At 32.5% G+C, this 26869-nt stretch overlaps 1 protein-coding gene across 4 annotated transcripts in view; it reads left to right on the top strand.

Moving 5' to 3' along the window:
• Positions 1-26869, top strand: part of LOC115886095 (apoptosis-stimulating of p53 protein 1) — a 451411-nt gene that overhangs the window by 252634 nt on the left and 171908 nt on the right. The window contains exon 1 of one of the 4 annotated variants that reach the window (XM_030905148.1): positions 19508-20618. The exons of the other annotated variants lie outside the window; for them this stretch is intronic. Within the exon in view, the coding sequence (XP_030761008.1) occupies positions 20436-20618 (183 nt within the window). The 5' untranslated portion in view covers positions 19508-20435. Of the gene's footprint in view, positions 1-19507; positions 20619-26869 lie in introns of those variants that run through there. 4 annotated transcript variants of the gene reach the window in all.

The following is a 26869-nucleotide window of genomic DNA, read 5'->3' as shown; positions in this document are numbered from 1 at the left end:
CGTCCCTTTAACTGAAATATAAGAAACAGGGGAGTTAATATTCTCACTGAGAAAGTTTGAAAAATAACTTTAAGTAAAATCTCTTCGGATCTGCGGTAAAATACCTTTATTCTTATTAAATAATTTCAATAATCTATGTTTTTATTTATGACAACCTAACTTTATATATATAATATAATAACCTAACTTTAACGTCAACTTGACAATCTTGAAAAATATTATTGTTAACCAAAGAGTAAATCAATTTCTGAATTCGCTAACGCCAACTTATTTTTCATTAAAAAAAATTACCAATTTTCGTAACTAGGTCGGCCATATTGAGGAACTTTTAAAAGAATAGTACTATACATATATATTGTGGTCTTTAAAACCTTTTGATAATTATCATCTTTATCAAATGAAAATAAAACGCGGAAATAAATTCCGGAATATTTCCTTCGCTACAATTTCTCGCAAAAATACGTTTCGCGCAAAGTTGAAACTAAATGACCCATCTTTACTGCCGGAGCACTAAAATATGTCCGCCGCTAAGCTCGGAAAGTACACAGCATTAGGACTTAGTGCTTCTGTCGTGCACAGCTTTCATAGCGTATTACGATGAAAACCGTTGCTATATTTGCATATTAAATGGAATGGTTTGGAGAAAGAGTGGACTCAAAGGTCTTAACTTTCATACAAATCCCACATACTCATACATTATCTCTCTAGTCCAATCGCTTTAGATTTTTTAACAAAAAAAAATAGAGAGTTGGAATTGTTGACGCCGTTACTTCCTATCATAGATAAAAGAACCAAGTTTAGATTGGAAAGTGCCTATAAGGCCAATGTAAATACTATTTGGCGCTATTACAAGGGTCGCTCTCCAAAGATTTTGATAATTTCTAAGCGGTTCGGCTTTTTCCGGAATTATATCGCCAAATATTATTTATTCAATCTAATTATTTTCAAAAAATGTCTATACCTATAAAAAATCATGTATGGGTATTTTGCCACTGCAAGAAAATCTACAAAATAAAATAGTTATTTTTTGTAAACACTGCTGGCGCTAATCCAACGGAAACTACTTGCCAGCAGTTAAGTTTACAGATCAACAAATTTGCCTAACAAACAAAAAATGCTTAACGTTTCGGAAAGTTCATCTCTTTCCATCGTCGCAAGCTAACAAAAATTCAAAGAATAAAGAAAAAAACTATTTAAAATATTTAAAATTCATCTATTCGAGAACACTAGTTTTTTTTAAACAGATACGTCTACAAGAACCGTTGATGTTCTGTTAAAATGACATCATATATCAAGTTGAACTTCAAAATTAACAATTATTACCTGATAACAATTACTTAATAAGGGAAAACCAAAAAGCCTCAAACTTTCTGTATAATTATTTTTAATTTTTACGTATGTTATGTTTATTTATGTTATGTTCTTTAAAATCAAAGAAGCGATTGCCATACATTACTAACATCTACAGATGCATATTACACAGCAAAATAAAAACATTAAATCACCACAATACACCAAAACACTTTTACTTTTACACTGGACGCGCGTTTCGCTAACCATATTAGCATCTTCAGCAGATGATTATAAACTAAAATACAATCTACAAGTTGAGCGTTTATATACTCGCTCAGTGGGCACCGAGTGGGCGTGGCAAGATCTAGCCAACCGAGTCAGAGCCCACCGAGCGTAACAGTTAAATTTCCGCCACTAGAGTAGTAGGAACAAAGAACTTGAAGGAATTGGACCGTTGTCTCTGTTCATACTATCTTTACATTAATTAATTCTGGTGCTTTCATATGCATCTAATTGCCTGTAATTTGAGACTTGTTTAATTAATTTTAAATTATTAAGATCTATACAATGTTCTTTATCAACAATATGTTCGGCAACGCAAGATTTATCCGGTCTACCATATCTTATCTGAGCTAAATGTTCTTTAAATCTAGTTAATATTGATCTTCTAGTTTGATCAACATATTTCTGATTACAATCTTTACAAGAAATTTCATAAATACCCGACCTTTCCAGTAGAGGTGTTTTATCCTTTGGATTACCTAATAATTGTTGTAATTTATTATTAGCACTATACACAAGTTTATAATTGACATTCTTAAAAATTCCTTTTAAACCACGGGATAACTCTCTATCAAACGGTATTGAAAAATATTTTGACGTATCTTTCTCCACTTGAAAAGTCGAATTTTCAGAAATCCTATATATAATACCTATGCCTCCGTTTTCTAATTATTTTATCAACTAGTGAAGGAGAATATCCATTACACTCAGCTACATTCCTAATGTAATCTCTTTCTATTTCATATCTTTCGCTGGAAAGTGGAAAACTAAGTAATCTATGAACTAAGAAATTTAAACTAGCCATTTTATGTTCAACACTATGATATGATTCATTAGGAATATATCTGCGTGTAGTGGTATTTTTCCTATAGATGTCAAATTCCAGGCAATTATTATTATTTCTAATAACTAATACATCTAGAAATGGTAATCTGTCGTTGTTTTCAATTTCATGCGTAAATTTAATGGAAGGAAAACGATTATTTAACTTAGAAATAAAATTATCTATGGTGTCTGAATGTGTGTCAAAAAAAACAAAAATATCATCCACATACCTAAACTATACTCTTGGAAAATACTCAAACTGATAATCACGGAAAAACATACAGAGAAGTGAAGATGGAGAATGAATGTAGGTGTTGAAAAATAATCGTTAGAAGTGTGTTAGAAGCCACATTCAGCCTCCTACGCAGTTAAATTTAATGACAGATAAATAATTATAATTTCTTGTCTTATTTTTACAAGTTTATTAAAAGGGTTTTGTGTATTTTTTGTATTGTAATTAAAATAATTTAAATGTTACGTTTTATTTTTTTCTCAAACCCAATTACACGGGGTTATTATTCCTCGAGTTAACCAAATTTCCTGTTACGTCCTGTAATTTTATATTGTTCAGACATTAAAATGGGAGGCACTTAATCATAATTATAAAATCGTTAAAGGAATTACTGAAGAGAAGTAAAAAAGAAAATTCAATCTAGATAATAAGTCATACTCTTGGAATTACTTGGGGCGGCTTTACTCAGCCATGAAAAAATTCCATTTGTTCCGTTGCGGAAATTTTAAAATGAAGAAAGAAGCTTTATTTATTCATATCAAATTACATAGAGGTTGGAAGAAAATGCAGGTAAATAATCTATAACTAATAACTTTTAAAACGTACGTCGTGGTACCGAATTATTGTTAAATATTAATGAAGGAACGTCAAATGTAAAGTGTAATGTATATGTATTAGTCGGCTAATAATTAATAATAGTAAAACCGTCTAACAGACTTTGTCTAACCAATGAAAAGTGTTTAAGGTTTCAGTGTATATTCTATTTCTTTATTATACAGTATGTACCCGGATTGTCTTTACGAGAGGAAAACCTTTTTATTATTGACATTTTGAGAAAAATGCGTTCTTCATAAAAATTTTTGTTTGTTCTAAGATGGTTAATTCCGTTTATACTTTTCCAAATTTCCATACCGTTTTAGAGAAAATTAAAAAATGTAGTTTAAATTTTTCCTAAAAATCAAGACGCGTTTCTATGGCAATATAATTTCACTTTTATTCTTTCATAGATTATTATTGACAGAATTTTAATTAAGGTAATATTTTTTCAGTATGTCAGTCACTTAAGGATTTTTTATATTAGTATAGATTTTGCAAGTATCAATGTTATGTTTAAAAATTATATTTGCAAATAATACAATATCATAGAAAAAAAGGCGTCAGCGATGGCTAAGAAATAAAGATCGCTATCAATTTATATGTAAAATTATTCTAAAATTTTTGATTTTCTTGGGATTTAGGTTCGGAAAAAACGCTGATTAAGTTTTCATTTGGTTTTTCATTTTTAAGAAAACAAAATGAAAATGAAACTTCTACACTCTGTGTCTCCGAAACTTATTTATTTTTATCTACAGAATATTTTGCCGAAGTTTCCCGATTACAATTATTCGAACCACCCTGTATTTTTATTGATTTTATTCTTCAAAGAACAATCTAGATATATTTTAACATTTTATTTCTCTGTTTCAGGTAATTTTTCCAATATCCTTTGCAGCTGACTACTAAGAGCTGTAAAAGCTGAGTGAGTGAGTAATTAATTATCCAAATGCCAGTTTTAATGTGTTCTTTTTCGAAAAAGTAGTTGCGTACAAGTAGTATTTTCTCATTATGGAGCGGTTAAATGTTTATATTTCTTGAGCGCACCGGTTGCTAAAAGGCCGTCATAAAATAAGCAGCCATTAAAGGTATCGCCTTTGATGCACATTTTCCCAGCTAATTGCCCCTGTACTTCTCTCCATGAAATTTCCACTTTTATCCTTATCTTCATCAAAATTAATTGGATTTCTGTTACGAATACTGGAAGTTAGTTATTTCGGTATTTAAGTTTATATCGTTGTTGTTGCCCGGTTTAGTTTTATTTTTGGTTCGAATTTTATGACACGTAAAATAAGGTATTTTAATGATTTTTAAAAGGGTACTGGTTAAGAAAAGCTGATTTTTTCATTGTAAAAACAGCTATTTGGTTAAGTAACTTTTTTATAAAACACACTAATATAAATAAACACAGTAAATAAGATAAAATGTTAAATAAAGTTCACGATGGACAATTTGTAAACGTTATATTTTAACAATCATCAAAAATTGCACAAAAACAATGCATTTCTCAAAAAAGGGGAGTATTTAAGATTTTGAAATCTTGTATATTAATAATAAAATATATGATAATATATGTATACTAAGGGCTGGCAAAGGTTAGTCTTGGCAAAATAAAAACACTAAATCACCACAATACACCAAAACACTTTTACTTTTACACTGGACGCGCGTTTCGCTAACCATGTTAGCATCATCAGCAGATGATTATAAACTAAAGTACAATCTACAAGTTGAGCGTTTATATACCCAGTTGGCACCGAGTGGGCGTGGCAAAATCTAGCCAACCGAGTCGGAACCCACTGAGCGTAACAGTTAGATTTCCGCCACTAGAGTAGTAGGAACAAAGAACTTGAAGGAATTGGACCGTTGACTCTGTTCATACTATCTTTACATTTATTAATTCTGATGCTTTCATATGCATCTAATTGCCTGTAATTTGAGACTTGTTTAATTAATTTTAAATTATTAAGATCTATACAGTGTTCTTTATCAACAATATGTTCAGCAACGCAAGATTTATCCGGTCTACCATATCTTATCTGAACTAAATGTTCTTTAAATCTAGTTAATATTGATCTTCTAGTTTGCCCAACATATTTCTGATTACAATCTTTACAAGAAATTTCATAAATACCCGACCTTTCCAGTGGAGGTGTTTTATCTTTTGGATTACCTAATAATTGTTGTAATTTATTATTAGCACTATACACAAGTTTATAATTGACATTTTTAAAAATTCCTTTTAGACTACGGGATAACTCTCTATCAAACGGTATCGAAAAATATTTAGACGTATCTTTCTCCACTTGAAAAGTCGAATTTTCAGAAATCATTAACCTATACATACGTTTTACATATACCTATACCTACATCTCTACATTCAAATCTTTTTCGATTTCGGGCGATTATAACGTGATAATAAGTAGGTACCATCTGACAACAGCGCTGAAAATTCCGATGGTTTATACGACAACCCCACCGCTGTGATATACACTGCTCTTTAGAGGCTTTTATAAAATGCTAACCAAAATAACTATTATAACTCCTCCCATGTGAAATAATTTTACATTACGCTATTCGAAATCCCCGCGTAACGTCCAGCGTACACATTAAATCCGCCGGTCTTAGTACAGTAGCCCGAATAATTTAGCTCTCCAGCATGCAAATTCAGTCGGCGGTGGAGAGATTAGGGCGCCATCCGGCGGCGACCGGCGGAAGCGCCGCGCCGCGATTTAAATGTCAAAACCCGTTTATTTAAATTAAATCATTAACCGGAACCGTATCCTACCGCCCCAGATCAAGATTGGGCGCTCGGATTTATATATATTTACAGTTCTTTGCTCCATATAATCGCGGATTTTCCTAAATTTCGCGGAAAGACACTGAATTCAATTACTGTGTAATTCAATTGGTTTATATAGTAGTGGAGTATACCGGGTGCGTCTCAAAAGTGTCTCACTCCTATAACTTTTTTATTTTTCAGATAAAACAACGAGATTTGGTATGTATGCTATATGACATAAATTAGGTTTGATTGACGTATTCCATTGTTTTTGGTTACTTCCTGTTTCACCGGAAATAACTACAACTTTTGATTTTTAAATGGCACTCTCGGTATATTTCTACTTTATTCGATAGAAAATGACACTCTGAGTAGAATGGCATATCATATGTCAACTTTTGACATTTTCGCTTAAAAAAATCGTATTTTAAATTTCAATCTAGAGTGGCATTACTGTGTTAAAAACACTAACTTTTAATCAAGGAGCCTTGGAAAAATAGATTTGATCGTCTAAATGTTTTTATGTCTTGTCCTGGCCGGTTAAAAGATTTAATCATATCTCATTTTTTTCAAATGGAACGAGGGTGGTTCATTAGCATATTTCGTAATTGACTGAGGAGAATTAAAAAAGAAAATTCATGCCGAAAAGAAGAGAATCTCGTTTTTTTATCGGAAAAAATAAAAAAGTTTTAGGGGTGAGCCACTTTTGAGACGCCCCCGGTATAGTATTGATGCTAAAAGGGTACACGTGCATCGTGGAGACCTAATGTATTGTGAAAATTAGATGCTAAAAAGAGAAACACTTTATATAATATGATGTATGCTCTTATACTGGTGCGGGGAGAGCGTGTACAGGGTGGGCCAAATAGGTCACTTTTAAAGCCAAGCACTTTTTTCTAAAAGAAATAGACAAAAATTAATATCGGTCTCTGGCGATCATCATTAACAACACTATAATTTTGAAAACTGAAACTCATCAAAAGAAACGTGAATTGTATGAGATGAAAGAAATCCAAAAGAACAAAAATACGGTTAATGATAAAAAAGATATTAATGGGGAAACAAAATTTATCTATCGATCCTCTAATAAAAATAAAAAAGTACTATCACGTCCCAACCGCAGCATTATTGACTCGATGAACGAAATACACGTATCTGTAATTTAGTATTAATTTTTAGAATGTGTGATTGTGTTTACTGCGTGAACACTATATATTTTAAACAAACTGTGCTTGTCTATTTTTTATACAACATTGGAATTATATTATCTACGTTTAAAGTAAGTTTTTAATTTGATCTACATAATTTAAATCTAACACAAAAAATGACGATAACGAGAAAAATCTCCACTAAAAAATATATAATATACAGGTCGAAGAAATCCAAAACTAAAAAAAAACAAATTTATTACTTTACTTTATGTGTCCACTGTGATCATTAATAAGCTAGTAAGATATTTAGAACGCTTAATGAGTATTCACTGAGCATTTGGTCGGTTTATTTATCCATAAAAGCCTCCGATTGGCAACAGGTGACTTACGCTTTATCGGTTATAAGTTCGAGATGAAACCAATTGCTGCCACATGGTCCACAGCTGAAACGCATTTAATTGCGTGGATATTTACATCAGTAATAAGGCGTTAAAATATGATCTGGATATTTTTTTGAAACTTAGGAATTTGAAAACTATTATAAAACACTTTAATATGCTATGTCAATTTTCAATAACTAATGGTACTCTTTCTTATTTGTAGAACAAGAATATATTTTTTATTAGTTATGTTATCAGAGTTGTCATTATTATCGTTATCAGAGGGTCTCATTATTAAACTCCCAAAAAAGGAGATACCACCAACTGTGATAACTGGAGAGGTATTGTTTTGTTAAACAGCATTCACAAGATAATATCCTCTATAGTTCGTTTAAGGTTAAACTCCTATATAGAGCCTACTCTGAGAGAAAACCAAGCTGGTTCCAAGCGTTATCATAGAGCAGTCATAGAATTTAAGTCGCCTTTATTCTTATTATTCATAGATTTCGTCAAACCTTTGGCAGTATCCCTCATGCGATGGTATGGAAAGCTCTAAAAGAAAAAGGTGTTCCGGAAAAACTAATTAATATAATCAATATGTCAATATTCCATGGGTATATTGATAAATGAGGTCTAAATTATAAGAAAATGCATTTTCTACGAATACTTGAAGAGATAGGTAAAAAGTCGTATAATACAATTTGATAGACAATTAAATTGCGCATCTGATCCTTATAAAATATACAGGGTATTCCATTTAAATTAAACAAGTTATTGCCGTTTAAAGCTAGTAATTATTAAAAATAAATTTTTAGACACTCTGTATAAGGTAGTATAATTTTTATTATTGCAACACAATAACTGATCAATAAATAAACTTTAGTAAATATTTAATATTAAAAACTTTGATACCCTCGGAGAAATGAAGCCGTAAAATTTATACTGCAATTTTACAAAATTGAAAATATTTCAAAAACGGTAAGGTTTAAGTGTAATAAGCCTTAATCAAATTTACCTTTATTTTAATCGTAGAAGCTAAAAATGCAATAATATACAGGGTGTTCCATTTAAAAAATACAACTTTGATATTTATTATTTATTTGGGACACTCTGTATCTTGTAAAAATATTTTTAAATTGTAGCTCTAATAGTCCTTCAACGAACCCAAAACTTACAATTTGTAAAAATCTAATCGTTTAGCTACAATACTCCGTGTCGTATGTGGTGAACAACCCTGTATTGAGCAATTCTCTTTCTCTGCCTATTCTGTTGTAGACTTCGGTATTTGTGATATGGGCCGTCCATGAAATTTTAAGCATTCTTCGATATATCCATGTTTCGAACGATTCGACGCGCTTCATTATTTTTACACTACTTTTTGGTAAAAAAAACTTCTTATTTACCTTACCCCCTCTTCCCCCACGTGAGATATAGTGAGATTCGGCTTGACTCCCTCCCCCCTTAATTCCCTTTCGTAATTAATGGACGCTCCTTACTCTAATAGTCCCTTTCTAAAATAACCTCTTAAGTAAAGTGTTATTTTGGCCATCTTAGATATTTTCAGTATGATATATTGTGTATGCCCTTACGAAAATGCAACACTGAAAACTGAGTAAACATTTTTAAAGGGAAAACATCATCAGTCACTGTGTATTCGCAAACAGGAAACGTCTAGAAGATGTTGACGAAGCCATTTATGGTCAAAGGGCTTTTAGGAAGGCGACGCCTAATATTAGAGTCGGTAGAGGTGTCATTCATCATAGGAAAATATTTTCTGTTGGTTTGTATATTTACCATATACATAAACTAATTAGAAAACTGTAGTTGGCATTCTATTGTAGTAAATTTAGTTAATAAAGGCTTATTATAAATAGAAAACTAGATTGTTACCCCTGCATTTAGCTACTCATATTGTTCAGAGAGCTGGGTGGTAGGTTCATTTATATTTCACTAGAGAAAGACTAATTAAATAAATACTCTAAACTAAAAAGGTTGGGTGCTTGGCTTATACAGAAAAAGCATAGTCGTAGTTGTTAAAAATATATGACCACATTAAATCAGGAATATTCGATCAAATTCATTATATTCGATCAAATCCACATTAAATCAAGAATTTCCATTAACATACAAACTGAATAAAATTTTCTCACATTTATGTCAGCATGAGAAAAAACAATATGGCGATATTATTATATAACTTGGTAATATTTGAGAGGTAGTTTCATCTCGTTGGAATTTGACTTTCGAAAAATCCGTTTGCCAAAAATAAGCTTTTTACGTCAAGCAGTTTAAGCAGAATCGTGGTTAAGAAATTACACCCTGTATGATTTTTTTTTGAATTTCAAAATATGTAAAAAAAACAAATAAATTATGCTTGTCCAAGCGTTTTCCCGAAAGACTAACCGTTTTTTAAATAACAAATATTGTAATATTTGAGGGGCGTTTTCACCCTCTTGGAATTTGAAATTTGAGAAATCCCTCCTTATCGAACCTCTACACCCCACAGTCAATCCGTTTGCCAAAAATCAGCTTTAAACGTCAAGCAGTTTAAGCAGAATCGTGATTAGGTACTTAATGGTCATATTATATGAAACACTCTCTATAAATTTATAAAAAATCTTAAAATATGTAAAACAAAACTTACCGGTTTTTAAATAAAAAATATTTTAATATTTGAGGGATAGTTTCACCCTCTTAGAATTCGAGTTTCGAAAAATCCCTTCTCATCGAACCTCTACACCCCAAAGTCAATCTGTTTTCCAAAAATCAGCTTTTTACGTCAAGCGCTTTAAGCAGGATCGTGATTAATCAATGACCACATTTTCTAAACACCCTGTATACATTTTTAAAAAATCTTAAAATATGTAAAAAAACAAAATAAAATAGAAGTGTTTAAGCGTTTTTAGCTTCATAAAGATGTAGGACAGTAATGTGAAAACGGCATCTTTGTACCTCTGCTCATAAACGAGAAACCCTGTAGAAAGCACGAAAATGGGACGCTCTGTACATCATAAACCTTAATCGATTTCTGATTATCGTACAAAGTGGTGCAAAATAGAGAACGGAACAGAAGATAGAATCTAATCTATTTTTGCGAAAAATATGAGTTCCATTATCGACTAAAAAGGGGAAAAACATCTCGCTCTAAAGTCAGTATTTTGAGGAAGATTTTCGTTGTCAATGTTTTCTGTTGGTTGGCGTCGAACGAAATTAAAGCCACTATTGGGCTGTGGCACTTTTCGGGATATTTCACGAAATATTTCGTACCTAATGAAGTTTTAGCGTTGTGCAGAAACTCTCACTGGAAAATTATTCTATGTAAAGTTTTAGGAGAAATTTTCGTTTCAGAGCTCTATTGAATATTTACATAGCAAAATAGGAAGCTTTCGGTGTGTAATTGTTTATAATTTAACTTAATATGCATTTAGATTTGAAATTTTGCTCTAGTTTGCATTTTAAAATAGGTAGAAAACTTCGAAATTGATAAAAATAATTAATTTTCTCCCTACGTATAAAACTGCATTATTTTTTAATTTAAAAATCTCAATCCGACGCTGATAGTACTAATCGTGAGCTGGAAGTGCACGAATTGCATGTGCACACGTGCCAAATTAATTGTATTGTATTGTATTGTGTTGACTAAGAGTGGGTCCCACCTGGGTGTTCTCCACTGCTGTCGCGAGGGCCTATTGTGGCTCAGTTTCTACAAGCTCTTTAATAGAAAAAGAGCATTAAAGTTTACCCTCAAGACCCAGTCTCTTCTAGGTCTGATAGGTCTAGCGTGAGTTTGCCAAACATTTCAAACCTGGTCCTGTTTCGCCATCTTCCATACAGAGTCGGCATTCGGTGTCTTCCACCAGTCCCAAATCCTCTGTAGGTGTGATCTCAGCTGGCAGTGGCCCGTGTATACTGCAGTGAGCGTACGCGCTCCATTCCTACCAGCCTTTAGGAGTTCATCTCTTCTACGTTGGATGGCCCTGCTAGGATTCTCATGGCATGTTCCATTTCGGGACTGTCATACCAGTCCCGAAACGTCGCATCCCTAACCCATTCACAGAGCCTGTCTCTTGCGAGATTTTTTGGCACACTAAGTTTTGGTTCTGGGCCCACGAATGGCTAGCCTGCACCAGTTTTGGCGAGGGAATCAGTACGTTCACTTCCCTCTAGGTCGACATGTCTCGGTATCCATATTAGCTACACTTTGTTCCTACTTCCTAATATATTGAGTAATTTCTTACAATGCAGAATCGTCATAGACGTGCTTTTCGTTGCCTCAAGTGCTTTCAACGCGGCTTGACTATCCGAAAATATGCTTATTGTTTTCCCGGTCTATTAGTGTTCTACCAGCAGTTGCATACAAGTTTCAATAGCATATAGCTCAGCTTGGAAAATTGTGGTGTGTTTTCCAAGACTGTGGTACATCTCAGTCTTTGGACTGCTGCAGTAAGTTCCTGCGCCCTGCAGTAAATTCTATAAAGGATCTGGCGTAGCCAGATTATTACATCGAACGTCGCCGGAGTGTCGCGAGGAACAAAGAGTGCGAGAGTAAATTTACTATTCCGATGAGCAGTGACCAAGCGATCAGGCGACGGTATACTAAATCTGATGATAGTAGTAAAACGCGTGGAAATGGTGCGTTACGTATATTCAGCTTATAGCGATTGAGGGTTATGTTTAGAAAGTAAACTTATCAGAATTCTTCTCAGTTATTCGCTAAATAAATAATGATCTTGAATAAAAGACAGTAAGGAGTGTAGAAAGCTCGATGACAAATGCACAATAAATCGTCTGCAGATACCACGCCCATGGTGAGCCTTTAGCAAACAACGATTGTTTGCTTTTAAGGTGCGATATGGATTTAAAATTATTTTTATTCGCTGCCGAGATATTGCCATCGGGGACATTAGCGTGAGGTCAAAACTGAGAGGTCAAGGGTAAAAATAATTTAATAGCAGATAAATACAGAGCCATGTTGCCAATTTTAACTATTTCAATCATTGTTGATGGCTGCGTACCATCAAGGTTAAAAATAATTTAATAGAGGAATAGTTTACTTTAATCAATGCTGTAGTTCCTTCATATTTGCTTAGCTATTTACGTCGACTTTTATGATGTTTCGATCGAAAGATCTATATAAAGAAGCGCAAGAAGCGGAAGCTCGATCGTAAAATATACAAAAGGCGTTTTAGTAAGCCATCAAAAACATCTCCGGTTGAGGATTTTAGGATCGCTTTCTAAGGGAATATTGGTGAAATATTTGCGCTTTGTACCCGTTGTATTCCACTAAGCGGATTCCCCTTTACCTCATATTTATTGTATACCTACTAACTGACCCGGGAAACTTTGTACTGCCTAACATTCAATGAATTATTTGTTTACTTTTAGCTAAACTTAATTTAGGATTTTATTAACGTAATAAATTGAATACAAAGAAATTAAATAGTGTAAAACATGAAAAATAAGTTCGTTCTAGCAATATTTATTGTATACTAACTGACCAACTAAACTTTGTACCGCCTAAACAGTCAATGAATGCGTTGTTTAGTTTGAGCTAAACTTAATTTAGGAGTTTATTAACGTAATAAAAACCCTGTATAATTACGAAATTGCGTGACAACTTACAATAAAGTTAATGTTTGAAGACGCTACTGGGCGTATTTTATATCTTTTTGTAGAAAATTTTCATTGTAGATATTTTCTATTTACAACTAAATATGAGAGAGCTTCTGTTTTCGCGTAGGAAGTATCTAAATTCCCGAGAATCGAGGTACATATTTATTGCATTTTCTATAAATGTACAATAAAATATTTCTTCAAGCATAAACCGCTCGTCGCGTTATCCATGCAGAACTATTGGATCAAAGACAGAGAAATATTTTCCACTTAATATTTTGCAGGAGACTGGTTTTTTAATAAAAGGAAGAGGGAAATTTGAGCAATCTCTGTATAATTTATAATTCGATCTTTGTATAATTTATTAATTTTTAAATTAAGCTTTATTATATTACTAGCTGGTCAGCTATAGAGCTGGTTAACTTCGTATCGCCCAAGGGTACGTCCATTGTGTACCGGCTTGCAGAGTAGCGGTAAAAATAAAGGAACAACTGAATGCGCGTGGACATAGTATATTTTATTCTGTAAACTTTGCCATAGTGCACCAGTCTGTAGTAAGTATCTGCACATAAGTAATCTGCATCTTGGCGCTTTTACCGGATGAATTATTGTTTCTTTTTGTCGCTTGTCCGCTTAAAGGTTGATTCTCACTGTACCTTCCGTTTCCATTCCATATCCGTTCTGTATTTTTTATTGTATTGAAGCTATAAGTAAGCTTCCGTTCCGTATCAGTTCCATACTTTTTAGTGTACAATTTATATCATTACGAATTGTCATCATATTGTATTTTTTGACAAAGGTAATAGATTTAATTAAGAGGTGAGGGAATAAATAAATATCAGCAAAATGTTAACAGAGCTGGTACAAATGTAAGAAATTGAAAACGCTGTTTCCGATACGCTTCAGTCCGTCGGCCAAAAAAATGTATGGAAGGAAAGGATATGGAACGGAAGGGAAACGGAAAGGATAGTGTGCATTGTCCTATTCATTTACATGGTAATAATATTTTATGTAAACGGAAGGGGGCTGATACGGAAGGTATAGTGAGAATCAACCTTTACCCGCTCAACAGTTTTATCGTCGCTACCCATTTTGAAACCAATTCAACTCTCTCGCTCCCCCAAACTTAATCTACACTGCTCGGCTTATTTACACAAAAACAACTTCCAATAAAGGTTATGCTTTAGCACAATCCAAGCTATTTACTTACAATATTATTAAAAATTAATCTATTTTAATTGTAACCATCTTGTGTACAGAGTGTACAAATCAATAAATCAATAAATCAATAAATCAATGAATCAATAAATCAATAACTCGATAAATCGATAAATCGATAAATCGATAAATCGATAAATCGATAAATCGATAAATCGATAAATCGATAAATCAATAAATCAATAAGTCAATTAATCAATAAGGAGAAAAGGAAGAAACTCCATCGTATTCAAATCTAGAATGCCACTCTATCTAAAGAAGAAAACATTCGACCAATGTGTCCTACCAGTCATGAACTATGCATGCGAAACCTGGACACTTGAACCGGACACGCTTATTGTCAATCAAATAAATCAATGAATCAATAAATCAATAAATCGATAAATCGATAAATCGATAAATCGATAAATCGATAAATCGATAAATCGATAAATCGATAAATCGATAAATCAATAAATCAATAAGTCAATTAATCAATAAGGAGAAAAGGAAGAAACTCCATCGTATTCAAATCTAGAATGCCACTCTATCTAAAGAAGAAAACATTCGACCAATGTGTCCTACCAGTCATGAACTATGCATGCGAAACCTGGACACTTGAACCGGACACGCTTATTGTCAATCAAATAAATCAATGAATCAATAAATCAATAAATCGATAAATCGATAAATCGATAAATCGATAAATCAATAAATAAATCAATAAATCAATAAATCAATAAATCAATAAATCAATAAATCAATAAATCAATAAATCAATAAATCGATAAATCGATAAATCAATAAATAAGTAAATAAGTAAATAAGTAAATAAATAAATCAATAAATCAATAAATCAATAAATCAATAAATCAATAAATCAATAAATCAATAAATCAATAAATCAATAAATCAATAAATCAATAAATAAGTAAATAAGTAAATAAGTAAATAAGTAAATAAGTAAATAAGTAAATAAGTAAATCAATAAATCAATAAATCAATAAATCAATAAATCAATAAATCAATAAATCAATAAATCAATAAATCAATAAATCAATAAATCAATAAATCAATAAATCAATAAATCAATAAATCAATAAATCAATAAATCAATAAATCAATAAATCAATAAATCAATAAATCAATAAATCAATAAATCAATAAATCAATAAATCAATAAATCAATAAATCAATAAATCAATAAATCAATAAATCAATAAATCAATAAATCAATAAATCAATAAATCAATAAATCAATAAATCAATAAATCAATAAATCAATAAATCAATAAATCAATAAATCAATAAATCAATAAATCAATAAATCAATAAATCAAAAAGTCAATGAATCAATGAATCAATAAACCAATAAACCAATAAATCAATAAATCGATAAATCGATAAATCGATACATCGATACATCGATACATCGATACATCGATAAATCAATAAATCCATAAATCCATAAATCGATAAATCAATGAATCAATGAATCAATGAATCAATGAATCAATGAATCAATGAATCAATGAATCAATGAATCAATGAATCAATGAATCAATGAATCAATGAATCAATGAATCAATGAATCAATGAATCAATGAATCAATGAATCAATGAATCAATGAATCAATGAATCAATGAATCAATGAATCAATGAATCAATGAATCAATAAATCAATAAATCAATAAATCAATAAACCAATAAATCAATAAATCCATAAATCCATTACCAAATTACCGAGAAGAAAATTAATTGCCAGTTCTTATTTTAGTTGGCTTGAAGAAAAATTAAGAAAAAACAATTTAAATGTAAGTCGAAAAATCGATAAATAGATAAATCTATAAATCGATAAATCGACAAATCGATAAATCGATAAATCGACAAATAGATAAATCGATAAGTCGATAAATCGATAAATCGATAAATCGATAATTTGATATCGATAAATCCATAAATCCATAAATCGATAAACCGATAAATCAATAAATCGATAAACCGACAAATCGACAAATCGATAAACCGACAAATCGATAAATCGGTAAATGGATAAATCGGTAAATGGATAAATCGGTAAATCGGTAACTCGATAAATCGATAAATCGATAAATCGATAAATATATAAATATATAAATCGATAAATCGATAAATCGATAAATCGATAAATCGATAAATCAATAAATCAATAAATCAATAAACATAGGTAGTAGATTAAATTGACCAGACATAATAACTCGGTTATTTTGAGTTATTTGAAAAATGGTAAAGAGAAAATATGTTTCTTTTATCGAGATCTACCAGCCCTGAAAATATTTGCACTTATTCAACACTTGCCCTGTATAATACCTAGACAATTGCTAACTTTCAAATGAAATACGAGTAGCTCTAAAACTCTTAAAAACATAGTTTAAATATTATATTGCATTTGTAAGGCTCACTAGCTCTATCTATAAAGAAGTATACAATAATTTAAATCAATGCACGAACGATTCGAGGTGTAACGCGAACGTAGTCGCGGGAAAAAGCTAGTATAATATATATAACAATAACAAGTATTCGGACTAATATCTGGATTGCTTAAAATAAAATTGAATATATAAAGCTTCTGGATACATTATTATTACATAATATTCAAGCTGTTATATTGAAATGATTAAATAGTTTTTATAGTGTATTTTAAGTGCCCCGGTCTGTTTTATTTCGTTCGAACCTTCAGTTCCGAGCGAGAAAAAAAAAACAATTTTGAACAAGTGCTTTTTCTCAAACTTTATTTTTATTTAGATAGCGTACAGACAGAGTTGTATTCAATGTCTGGTGAGAACTATTAAGAATTAACTGAGGACGGTCATGTTTTTGGAAAAGCTAAATATATCTCCTTCAATTTTTTGGATGTTGGACGTACTTATTATTTAGAGTGCCAAAAAATAATGTGTGGGAATTGAATGTTATTAATACTTCTAATTAAATTAAGTTTTAATGAAAGCTGAAAAATGTAAAGTTCTAATTGGTCCTCACTTTTTGTGAGATTCTACTGCGTGTACGTTCGTGCACGTACGACCAAAGAAACGCACGAACACGCATCCAATGTAACCACGGGCTATAATAAAATAGTCGTACGAGTAAATTCCGTCAGAGCTCGCACTTATAAAAAAACGCACGGACTCGCGTCCAATGTAACCGCGGGCTAATAGAACGAAATATGCTGTGAACAAAGATATTTAAACTCGGGAGATACAACAATCCATTCATAAAACGCTCTAAACCTTCATCACACATTGGTTTGCGAAAATCAACCAGTGCGAGAGAGAATGGACAAAGAAGGGAATAGGGTATCGGTGCAACGGCAACAGTGTAGTTGTTTACAAAGATTAGACGGTTGAGGTCAATTTCCAGTGGCGTGCCGATCGACCGACAGTATTTTAAGGAAATTAAAATAATTGGTTAATAAATTTAAAAAAATAATAATAACACTTACATATTTGTCGCATTGTAAAAAGTTGAGGGAGAATACTAATAGGAAAAAATAAGTTGAGGGAGGATAGCGAAATAAATAAAAACCGGCATATTTTTTTATTGTAAGATGGATTATTCGATAATGATCAGTCAAAATGAAAAAAAGTAGAACTGGTTTTCACTTTAACTGAAAGTACGAATATACTGATCATTTAACATGAAAATGTGTTCTGACGTTCATTGTTTGTTCAGTATCACTGAATCAGTCAGACTGCGTCAGCGAAACTGACAAGTGAGAACCCGCCTTAAGCAAATAACAAAATAAAATAGTTATTTTAACCTAGTAACACAATATTTTACCAAAAACTAATATTTGTAGACTTCACGTATTTTTGACAAAAACTTTATTATTATATGTATATTTATTATATATTTATATGAATTTTACAACTACTAAATGTGTGTCTAAAGGGATCGCACCGCCATTAAACAACCGATACAATGACACAAAGTACCAGAGTGGTGCAACCCCAAAAACAAAATAGAAATAAATTAAATTATAAAAATAAACAGAATTAAAAAAAATAAAATTAGATAAAAAAAGTGAAAATATAATTTTATCAGGGATGAGCGGAGATAAGCAGAGAGTTCCGAATGAAGCTTCACAGTGTCATAAAAGACACATAATTTCGAAAGTGCTTTCTCCCTCTCAATAGTACTGCTTGAATTTAGATGTAATACGAAAATATATCCAGTATCTGGAAAGCAGAATTAGACTAAAAGATCACGTGATCCCCCCAGCTAAATATACCTCTCTTGGTCGCTGCACTTGTACGATTCCTTCACTCATTTCGGGCGATTTCAGTCTAGTTTTCCGATTTTCGAAAAAAAACCGTCGCGTGCGTCTGTCGGTAATAACCAGAAAAAAATCGTTTCTGTTTGAAAACACACACAGGCGAAAAGTAGAAAGAGAAGAAAAACAAACAACACATTTTCGGATCGTTTAAAAAGTTGTTCCGTACCGATAAATCCATCGGCATCGGCAGTTTGGACGATTAGTTAACCGCCAGATGGTTGTGAAAATTCGAAAAAGTTTCGTGTACGGTGGGCGTGTAATTGTGTTTGTGCGCTATTGTGACGGGTGAACGGACCGATTTAGTGGTGATTTTGAAAGTTTTCAAGTGAAATAGGGCACTTGTGAGGGTTATTAAGTGATTCGAATTTGACAGATACAGTCGTGTTGAGTGACTTATTAACAAGGTCTATTCTAAAGCAATTTAAAATTGAATTTTCTTAATTTAGAAGTCTAATGGGTATAGTCTATTTTTTACATTTTAGCTGATAAAAATAATGTCGTTTTGTTGCAAACTTTACAATATACAGGGTGGTCTAAATTGTATTTGGGAAACTTCGGTAACATATTTTGCAGATGAAAATTAGTAAAAAAGCTCGTATAAATTTATGTTGTAGAATGCTTCCATCAAAGTATTTTCTTGCAAACTGTAGTAGTATATGAGCCAAATACAAATACAAGTTGTAACAATATTTACTATTTTTTATAGTTAAAAAGTTGCAGAAGCATGCAGTTCATAGTTTTATAGAAGGTTTTAATTTGGAATTATTATATTATATTATTATCAATTTTCAAAGAGTGTTTTAATAATATTGTGAAGTTTTGGTGTGCCACATTTTATTAATTCATTGGGGATTCCTCCTGGGCCGGCTGATCTTTTATTTTTAAGTTGGGTAATTGCCGTTTTTAATTGATCTAATTCGATGTTAATTTTTTCTCTTTCTAAATTAAATGGTAGTTCTTCTGGTTGCAATTTATATTCATCTCTGTGTTCATTTAACATTTTTTCGAAATATTCTTTCCAGCTATCTTTCGCAATTACATTAAGTTTTAGCTTGGTCTTCTTATTATTTCGAATGGAATTTATGAATTTCCATGATTCTGATGTTCCTCTTCCTCCTATGTAGCTTTCTAACTCTTGGCATCGTTTTTCCCATTGGTTATTCTTCTCTTCCAAAATTATCTTCTTAAATTTTGCTCTTTGGTGTTTATAAGCTAAGTAATCCGCATCTTGTTTAGTTTGTAGCCATTTGAAGTACAATTTTTGTTTTTGGTTTTTCTGCTCCTATAAGTTATTATTCCACCAAAAATTTTTGTTGTTGTTGCATGCTGTTTGTTCTCCCAATGCCTCCATAATACACCTCATATACACATATACCTCAGATACAGGCTTTTGTCAAATCCCTGAGACTGAATGATGAATAATAACACAAGAAAGGGGGACACAATAGATCTAAAAAGGTCGCGGTGATTAACTTGCCCCCTCCTATACAATCTATAATTTTCAACTGTCTTGGTTTATAGATATATCAAAGAATGGCGTTGACTTGGTATTTGTTACATTTTATATTTTTGATTGGATAGTTTGTACTTGAACACTTTTTGAAAGATTTTTATTTTGTAATAGACATATATTTTGCCTTTTATGAACGACAGTAGGTATATAAAACAAAAAAAGTTAACACCAAGAAAAACAAAACAGCCAAAAGTACACCTTTTATCCGATCAAAACGAAACAAAACCACCTGTAAAGGACATTCCATCGGTATCGCGGTTATGGCGTCGCAAGACGAACAACGTGCCACAGGTATTCCGACGATTTACGAGAATGGACAGTTGGACAGGGGCCGAGGTGGGGGCGGGGACGTTGGTGGTCCAGACGATGACGTCATGGGCATGGCGGTGGTGATAAAGGCCGAGCGACTTCAAAGGGCTCTGAGATGGGCCGGCTGGGAACCGGTGAGTACGAATTGGGATGCTTTCTGTGTTAAGATGTTGGGGAATATTTAATGCTAGCTCACTATCTTAAGACGGAGTGTGCGGTTTTAGGGGCTTGAATTAATTGTGCATATAACTTTGAGAGAAGGATATGTTAATTGTCAAAGTATTGTAGCGTTTTTTTTATAAACATTACCACTGCGAACGGCAGCTTTTCATCGGAGAGCAGTCGTGGGTAAGGTATTTCACTAGAGAGAAAACTAATCAATAACAATAAACAAAAAAATATAGATATTGGGCGCCAGGCATGTACAGAGAAAGAAAACACAGTTGTATATTACTTAAAACTAATGACTATATTTATTCATGATGTTCTTTGTTGGTAAATGACATTGTAGAATTTTAATAATTATTATAGTGGTTTGGTAATGTAATGAAACCTAAGATCTAAATCATATTGTAACTACTAAATCAACATAAATGTTCTTAATAATCTAACCACTAAATATAGTCTGTACGATATTATTTAAAATGTACGTGAAGTTAAGACTGAAAATCGTCTGAAAATCTGAACCTAAATCTACACTTAGCTGTTCTTGAGTCAATCCTGTTTCGAAGAATAGCAGCGTGAGGTAGGCTCATATCTCTGCACTGTCTCTCGGCTATCCTGTTGGCCAATACAACAAAAGGGGCCAGAATGAGGACACCATGAATCAATACAGCCGTAACTACTGACTAGACTGAGAAATAGGAGCGAAGCAGCATGGGGCTTACGCTGTATCCATACTGTGGCAATATGGGGACACTACCCGTACCTTGGAACACTACTAGGACCTTGGATAATGTCCGTAACTTGGAAATAGTCCGTACCTTGGACCCTAAAAATATGAAACTCTTGTTTAAAACCAAACAAGGTCTAATAAACAAAATAAACCTACCTCGAATTACTTTCGAGGGCTCAATAATAAACAAAGAAACTTCCTTTCTTCTATGTAACATTCTGGAGGACAAAAGAAAAGGGACGCCAACGTGCCAGCAAACTACAAATACAAGTTAAGTTGGGACATCCAAAACTCTACCCTAAAAATATTCAATAATAATAACGAATCTAATAAAGAAAATATCTCAGCTTTACCTGTTGCTTCGAAATGGCAGCTGATTCAGATTATACAGCAAGATTTAAATAATCACCATTTCTAAAAGCCGGGTTGCAAAAGTGAGGTTAAGCGCGGAGAGTTGACAGAAGCGATGTTGACAGCGCGCGCCTCCACAGAACAGTGAAACGATAGCAGGGTTGGCGACTAGGGAACGTAAAAATCATGCCAAGCGTGCCAAATAAATTATCAGGCCTGAACGATACGGAATCCGATGACGATACGCCAGACATCATATAAATCATATATAAAAAAGACATGTAACGAACTAAAAACGTTACAGTATCGTAGATTAAAAGCGTATTAGATTACATGCCTTTTAGTTTGTTACAATAGTATTCGATGAAGCATTAAGTATTCTGACCTTTGAATCAAAATAATCGAAAGGAGCCTATCACAAACTTAGGTAGGGAATGCAATCCCGCCAATGCTGGATCCCGCAAATGCGGAATCCCTCTGTTATTCCGCGGGATAGAATTTGCGGGATTTACCGTGGGGGATCTGCGGGATCGACACCAGGGGATTCCCCTTACGGCTTGTTGATTAAAAATAAGTGAAACAAACAGGTTAGTTGTTAGATTTCTTTCTGGCGTGCGTAAGTGAAGAAAAGCGTTTAACTAGTACTTGTGGACAATTTCGTCAAATAAACTGCCGGACATAATTATCGGGACAAGCAAAATTTTATGACAAATTTAAAGTTGAATATCTCTTGAACTAAAAAAGATTTTGGGATGCGGTTTGGACCAGGTTTTAGATGCATCTATTGTGATTAAAATACTATGTGGTTTTAGAAAATATATTTAGCGAATTCTCGTATACAGGGTGTTTTATAAGAGTGTGAATATTTGATAAAGAATCTTTTTTAGGCAAATTTACAATTTTTAAAAAATCGAAATTCTTACCAAGTACGACTAATCTGTATTGAAATTAGAAAAAACAATTTGATCGGGGTTTTTACTTTTTTTTGTTTTAAGGAAAATACGACGTTTTTTCGAAAAATATGCATTTTTAGTCATACTGGTTCTATATGATACAAAAAGCTTTGTACATTCTGCATATGCCAAAAAATTATTGATATAGAGTGTATCTAAAAGCAGATAACTAACAGAAGTTGAAAACAACCTTCAACATCAGAATAATATTTTTATTTATAAAATAAGTAGATTTATCAAAAGATATATTTAATATTAAATATATTTTTTGAACACCCTATATACATCGGTCCAAATTTCTGTACAGCTAGTTTAAGTATATTGTGGGCCTATGCAAAATGTACAATGCCTTTTGTACCATTTAGGACCAAATGTATGACTATAAATGCATATTTTTCGAAAAGAACTCGTATTTTCCTTAAAACAAAAAATTAGCAAAAAACACCAAATTGTTTTTTTTCTAATTTCAATACAGATTAGTCGTACATAGTTAAAATTTTGATTTTTCAAAAATTGTAAATTTCCGCTAAAAAAATTCTTAACCAAATTTGTACACTATTATAAAACACCCTGTATACGAGAATTCGCTAAATATATTTTCGAAAACTACATAGCATCTTAATATCAATAGATGCGTCTAAAACCTGGTCCAAACCGCATCCCAAAATCGGAGAGAGAAAAGAAAAGCATTTATTGTTTACAATCCCGCAATTTCGCGGATCCGCGGGGTTGATTGCTTTAATCCCGCAGGTTTGCGGGATTGAGATTTTGGTGCGGGATTGCATTCCCTAGTGGGAGGTTTGTAAGGGGGTATGGGAGGGGGGTAAAATTTTTAAAAAATCGTAACTCCAAAATTACAGTAGCTAGCGAAACGCGGTTTTCAATTTAAGATTAGGAATAATATTTGCAACAAAATTTGTAATAACATCAAAATCAGTCAAAGTCGCAGTTTTTGAGATAAAAAAAATTGGAAAAATTCCTTTACTTTGAAACTTAAAGAACTGCCTACCAAATTTGTATTAACATATTTTAGTATGGGCAGCTATACGTGCCTCCCGGCGCCAATTTTTTTAAATAAAAACGAATATGCAGTAATATATTATATATAAATATAGTTTATATAAATAGAAGGGATGCGACGCAATACCCCGCATCAATGGAGGCTTCACAGCTGGATTCTGTAAAATAATATTCCTTGTTTGTTAATATGACTTCAAGAAAAACGAAATACCCGCTGTATAATGGTCTTTGCACAGAAAATCGAGCACGGTCTCGCCGTATTTCTATCGATTTTGTAATTTTGTCGTCGCTTAAAGCCGCACACAATACATGACAAACCTAAATTCGTGTCGGGAGTCTCGGGAACGACAGGTGCATGAACGGAGTCTAACCAGGAAAGTATTAATCACGCGTCCCAAATAAAACCAATTTTTTTCGTCGTTTTACATTTATTTTTCCAACGAACGTTCAAATAGGAATGATTAAAAACATATCCACACAGATATATCGTAAGACAGGCACTTGAATGGAATCCATCGGAAAGACGCGCAGAGGGAAGACCAAGAAATACCTGGAGAAGAGCAGTAACCTCTGAAGGCTAAGAGATTGGGATAACATGATGAGAGATCAAATAGACAGCCCAGAATAGAAAGATGAATAGAATAGATGGAAACATCTCTTGGAAGCCTATGTCCCACAAAGGGATGACGGGATATATAAGGGGTATTCCAGTAAGAGGTTTTGGATGTTGATAACGCATAAAATAAAAGTTTTATAACATATCTAAAAGTTATTTATATGAATGCGTGGCTGGACAGTGTACAATTAAACGTGGACAAAATATCTGCCAAATGGCCACCACGACTTCTCTGGCAGCATACAATTCTTTTGTTGAAATTTTTCATTACTGCTAAGCATATTTTTGGAGTTATGTTACGAACTCTTCACCTAATTTTTTCTTTCAAGTCTTGAATGGTCTATGGATTGTTTTCGTAAGCTTTCCTTTTCACATAGGTCCACAGAAAACAATCTAACGAAGTCAAGTCAATTATCAAGAAGATAAAAACGAACAAGCTGTTACAATGTTGTTATATGGTTATTATATGGATATAGAGAATGTGTGGTTCCAACAAGATGGTGTGACATGTCATACAGCAGGTAAAACAGTGCATTTATTTGTGTACGCAGTTTGGAGGGAGGCTTATCTCCAGGAATGGAGACTTAAATTGGCCACCAAGATCATGCGACTTGACGCCGCAGATTGCTTTTTTGTGAGGCTACGTAAAAAGCAAAGCAAAAACAATCCGCAAACCATTCAACAATTAAAAGAAGCAATTAGGCGAATAATTCGTGACATAACATAACATAAAAGAATTGTGGCAGATATTGTGTTCCACGTTTTTCATTCGTTATCAACATTCGAAACTTCTTATTGGAATACCCTTTTATTTAGTTTTCGGTAAAAATACTCTTATCCCTGTTCCTGATTTGGTTTTGGAATCATCAGCATACCACGTATGGCATTTTAACTACTGAGCTCCAAGCTAACTACTTTCAAATAATTGATTACAACTTTTTCTATTACTACTTGCTTTTCTCCCCTCAATTTCGTTTACGCTAAGTGTATTTCGATAGGTACGGTTTTTCTCATCTATCGCAGTAATCAATTAAAGCCGCAACGAAATAAATCGAGTGAATCGATTTTGCATGCTCTTTCACTGTAAAACGTTTTTTAGGAACTTTAATCGGCAATCTCATAAAGTATTATTCCTAACTAAATTAATTAAAATCATTAATTACAGTTTAAATTAAATCCATTTTAAAATATTTCCGGTAAAGTTCAATTATTAATCTGAAAAAAACGTAATTACGTGCAGTAATTGAATATTTATTAAGTTTTAATGAAACGGTATTCGGGAATTTTAAAATTACTATCCAAGAAAATTAAAAATATGGATTAGTAGTATATAGCTATAACTTTTCCGCAAATATAAATAATATAAAAGAAAATCTTTAAAACTCTTAAAAATTGCGTTAATGTTTCAGCTGTCCTGTGGGCATTCCTACCAAAACTATACAGGGTGTCCCGTTTTGATGTCCCATTTTTTTTTTAAATTGGATATCCCTTATATTATTCTTTTATTTTATTTGCCTTATTATGAGCTTTATAAAAATACTAGCGTGTACCAGCGACTTCGTTCGCGTCGAATTAATCATTTGTAATGGTGATGATAAAGCAAAGCAAGAATTTCCATTAATATACAAACTGGATAAAATTTTCTCACATTTATGTCAGCATGAGAAAAAACAATATAGCCATATTATTATATAACTTGGTAATATTTGAGGGGTAGTTTCATCTCGTTGGAATTTGACTTTCGAAAAATCCGTTTGCCAAAAATAAGCTTTTTACGTCAAGCAGTTTAAGCAGAATCGTGGTTAAGAAATTACCCAACTTTTGGGAACACCCTGTATGATTTTTTAAAAAATTTCAAAATATGTAAAAAAAACAAAATAAATTATGCGTGTCCAAGCGTTTTCCCGAAAGACTAACCGTTTTTTAAATAACAAATATTGTAACATTTGAGGGGCGTTTTCACCCTCTTGGAATTTGAGATTCGAGAAACCCCTCCTTATCGAACCTCTACACCCCACAGTCAATCTGTTTGCCAAAAATCAGCTTTAAACGTCAAGCAGTTTAAGCAGAATCGTGATTATTCAATAGTCATATTTTATGAAATACCCTGTATAAATTTATAAAAAATCTTAAAATATGTAAGACAACAAAATAAAATATACGTGTTTAAGAGTTTTTCCGAGAAACTTACCGGTTTTTAAATAAAAAATATTTTAATATTTGAGGGATAGTTTCACCCCCTTAGAATTCGAGTTTCGAAAAATCCCTTCTTATCGAACCTCTACACCCTAAACCCAATCTGTTTTCCAAAAATCAGCTTTTTACGTCAAGCACTTTAAACAGGATCGTGAATCAATGTCCAGATTTTTCGGAACACCCTGTATACATTTTTAAAAAATCTTAAAATATGTTCAAACACAAAATAAAATATACGTGTTTAAGTGTTTTTTCGGAAACTTGACCGTTTTTTAAATAAAAAATATTGTAATATTTCAGGGGTGGTTTCACCCTCTTGGAACTGGAATTTCGAAAAATCCCTTCTTATCGAAC

The sequence above is a fragment of the Sitophilus oryzae genome, unplaced genomic scaffold (assembly GCF_002938485.1).
Source record: "Sitophilus oryzae breed Bouriz unplaced genomic scaffold, Soryzae_2.0 scaffold_467_pilon_pilon, whole genome shotgun sequence".
Classification (NCBI taxonomy): Eukaryota; Metazoa; Arthropoda; class Insecta; order Coleoptera; family Curculionidae; genus Sitophilus; species Sitophilus oryzae.
Note: the sequence above shows the minus strand (reverse complement) of the source record. Positions and strands in the feature narration are given on the sequence as shown.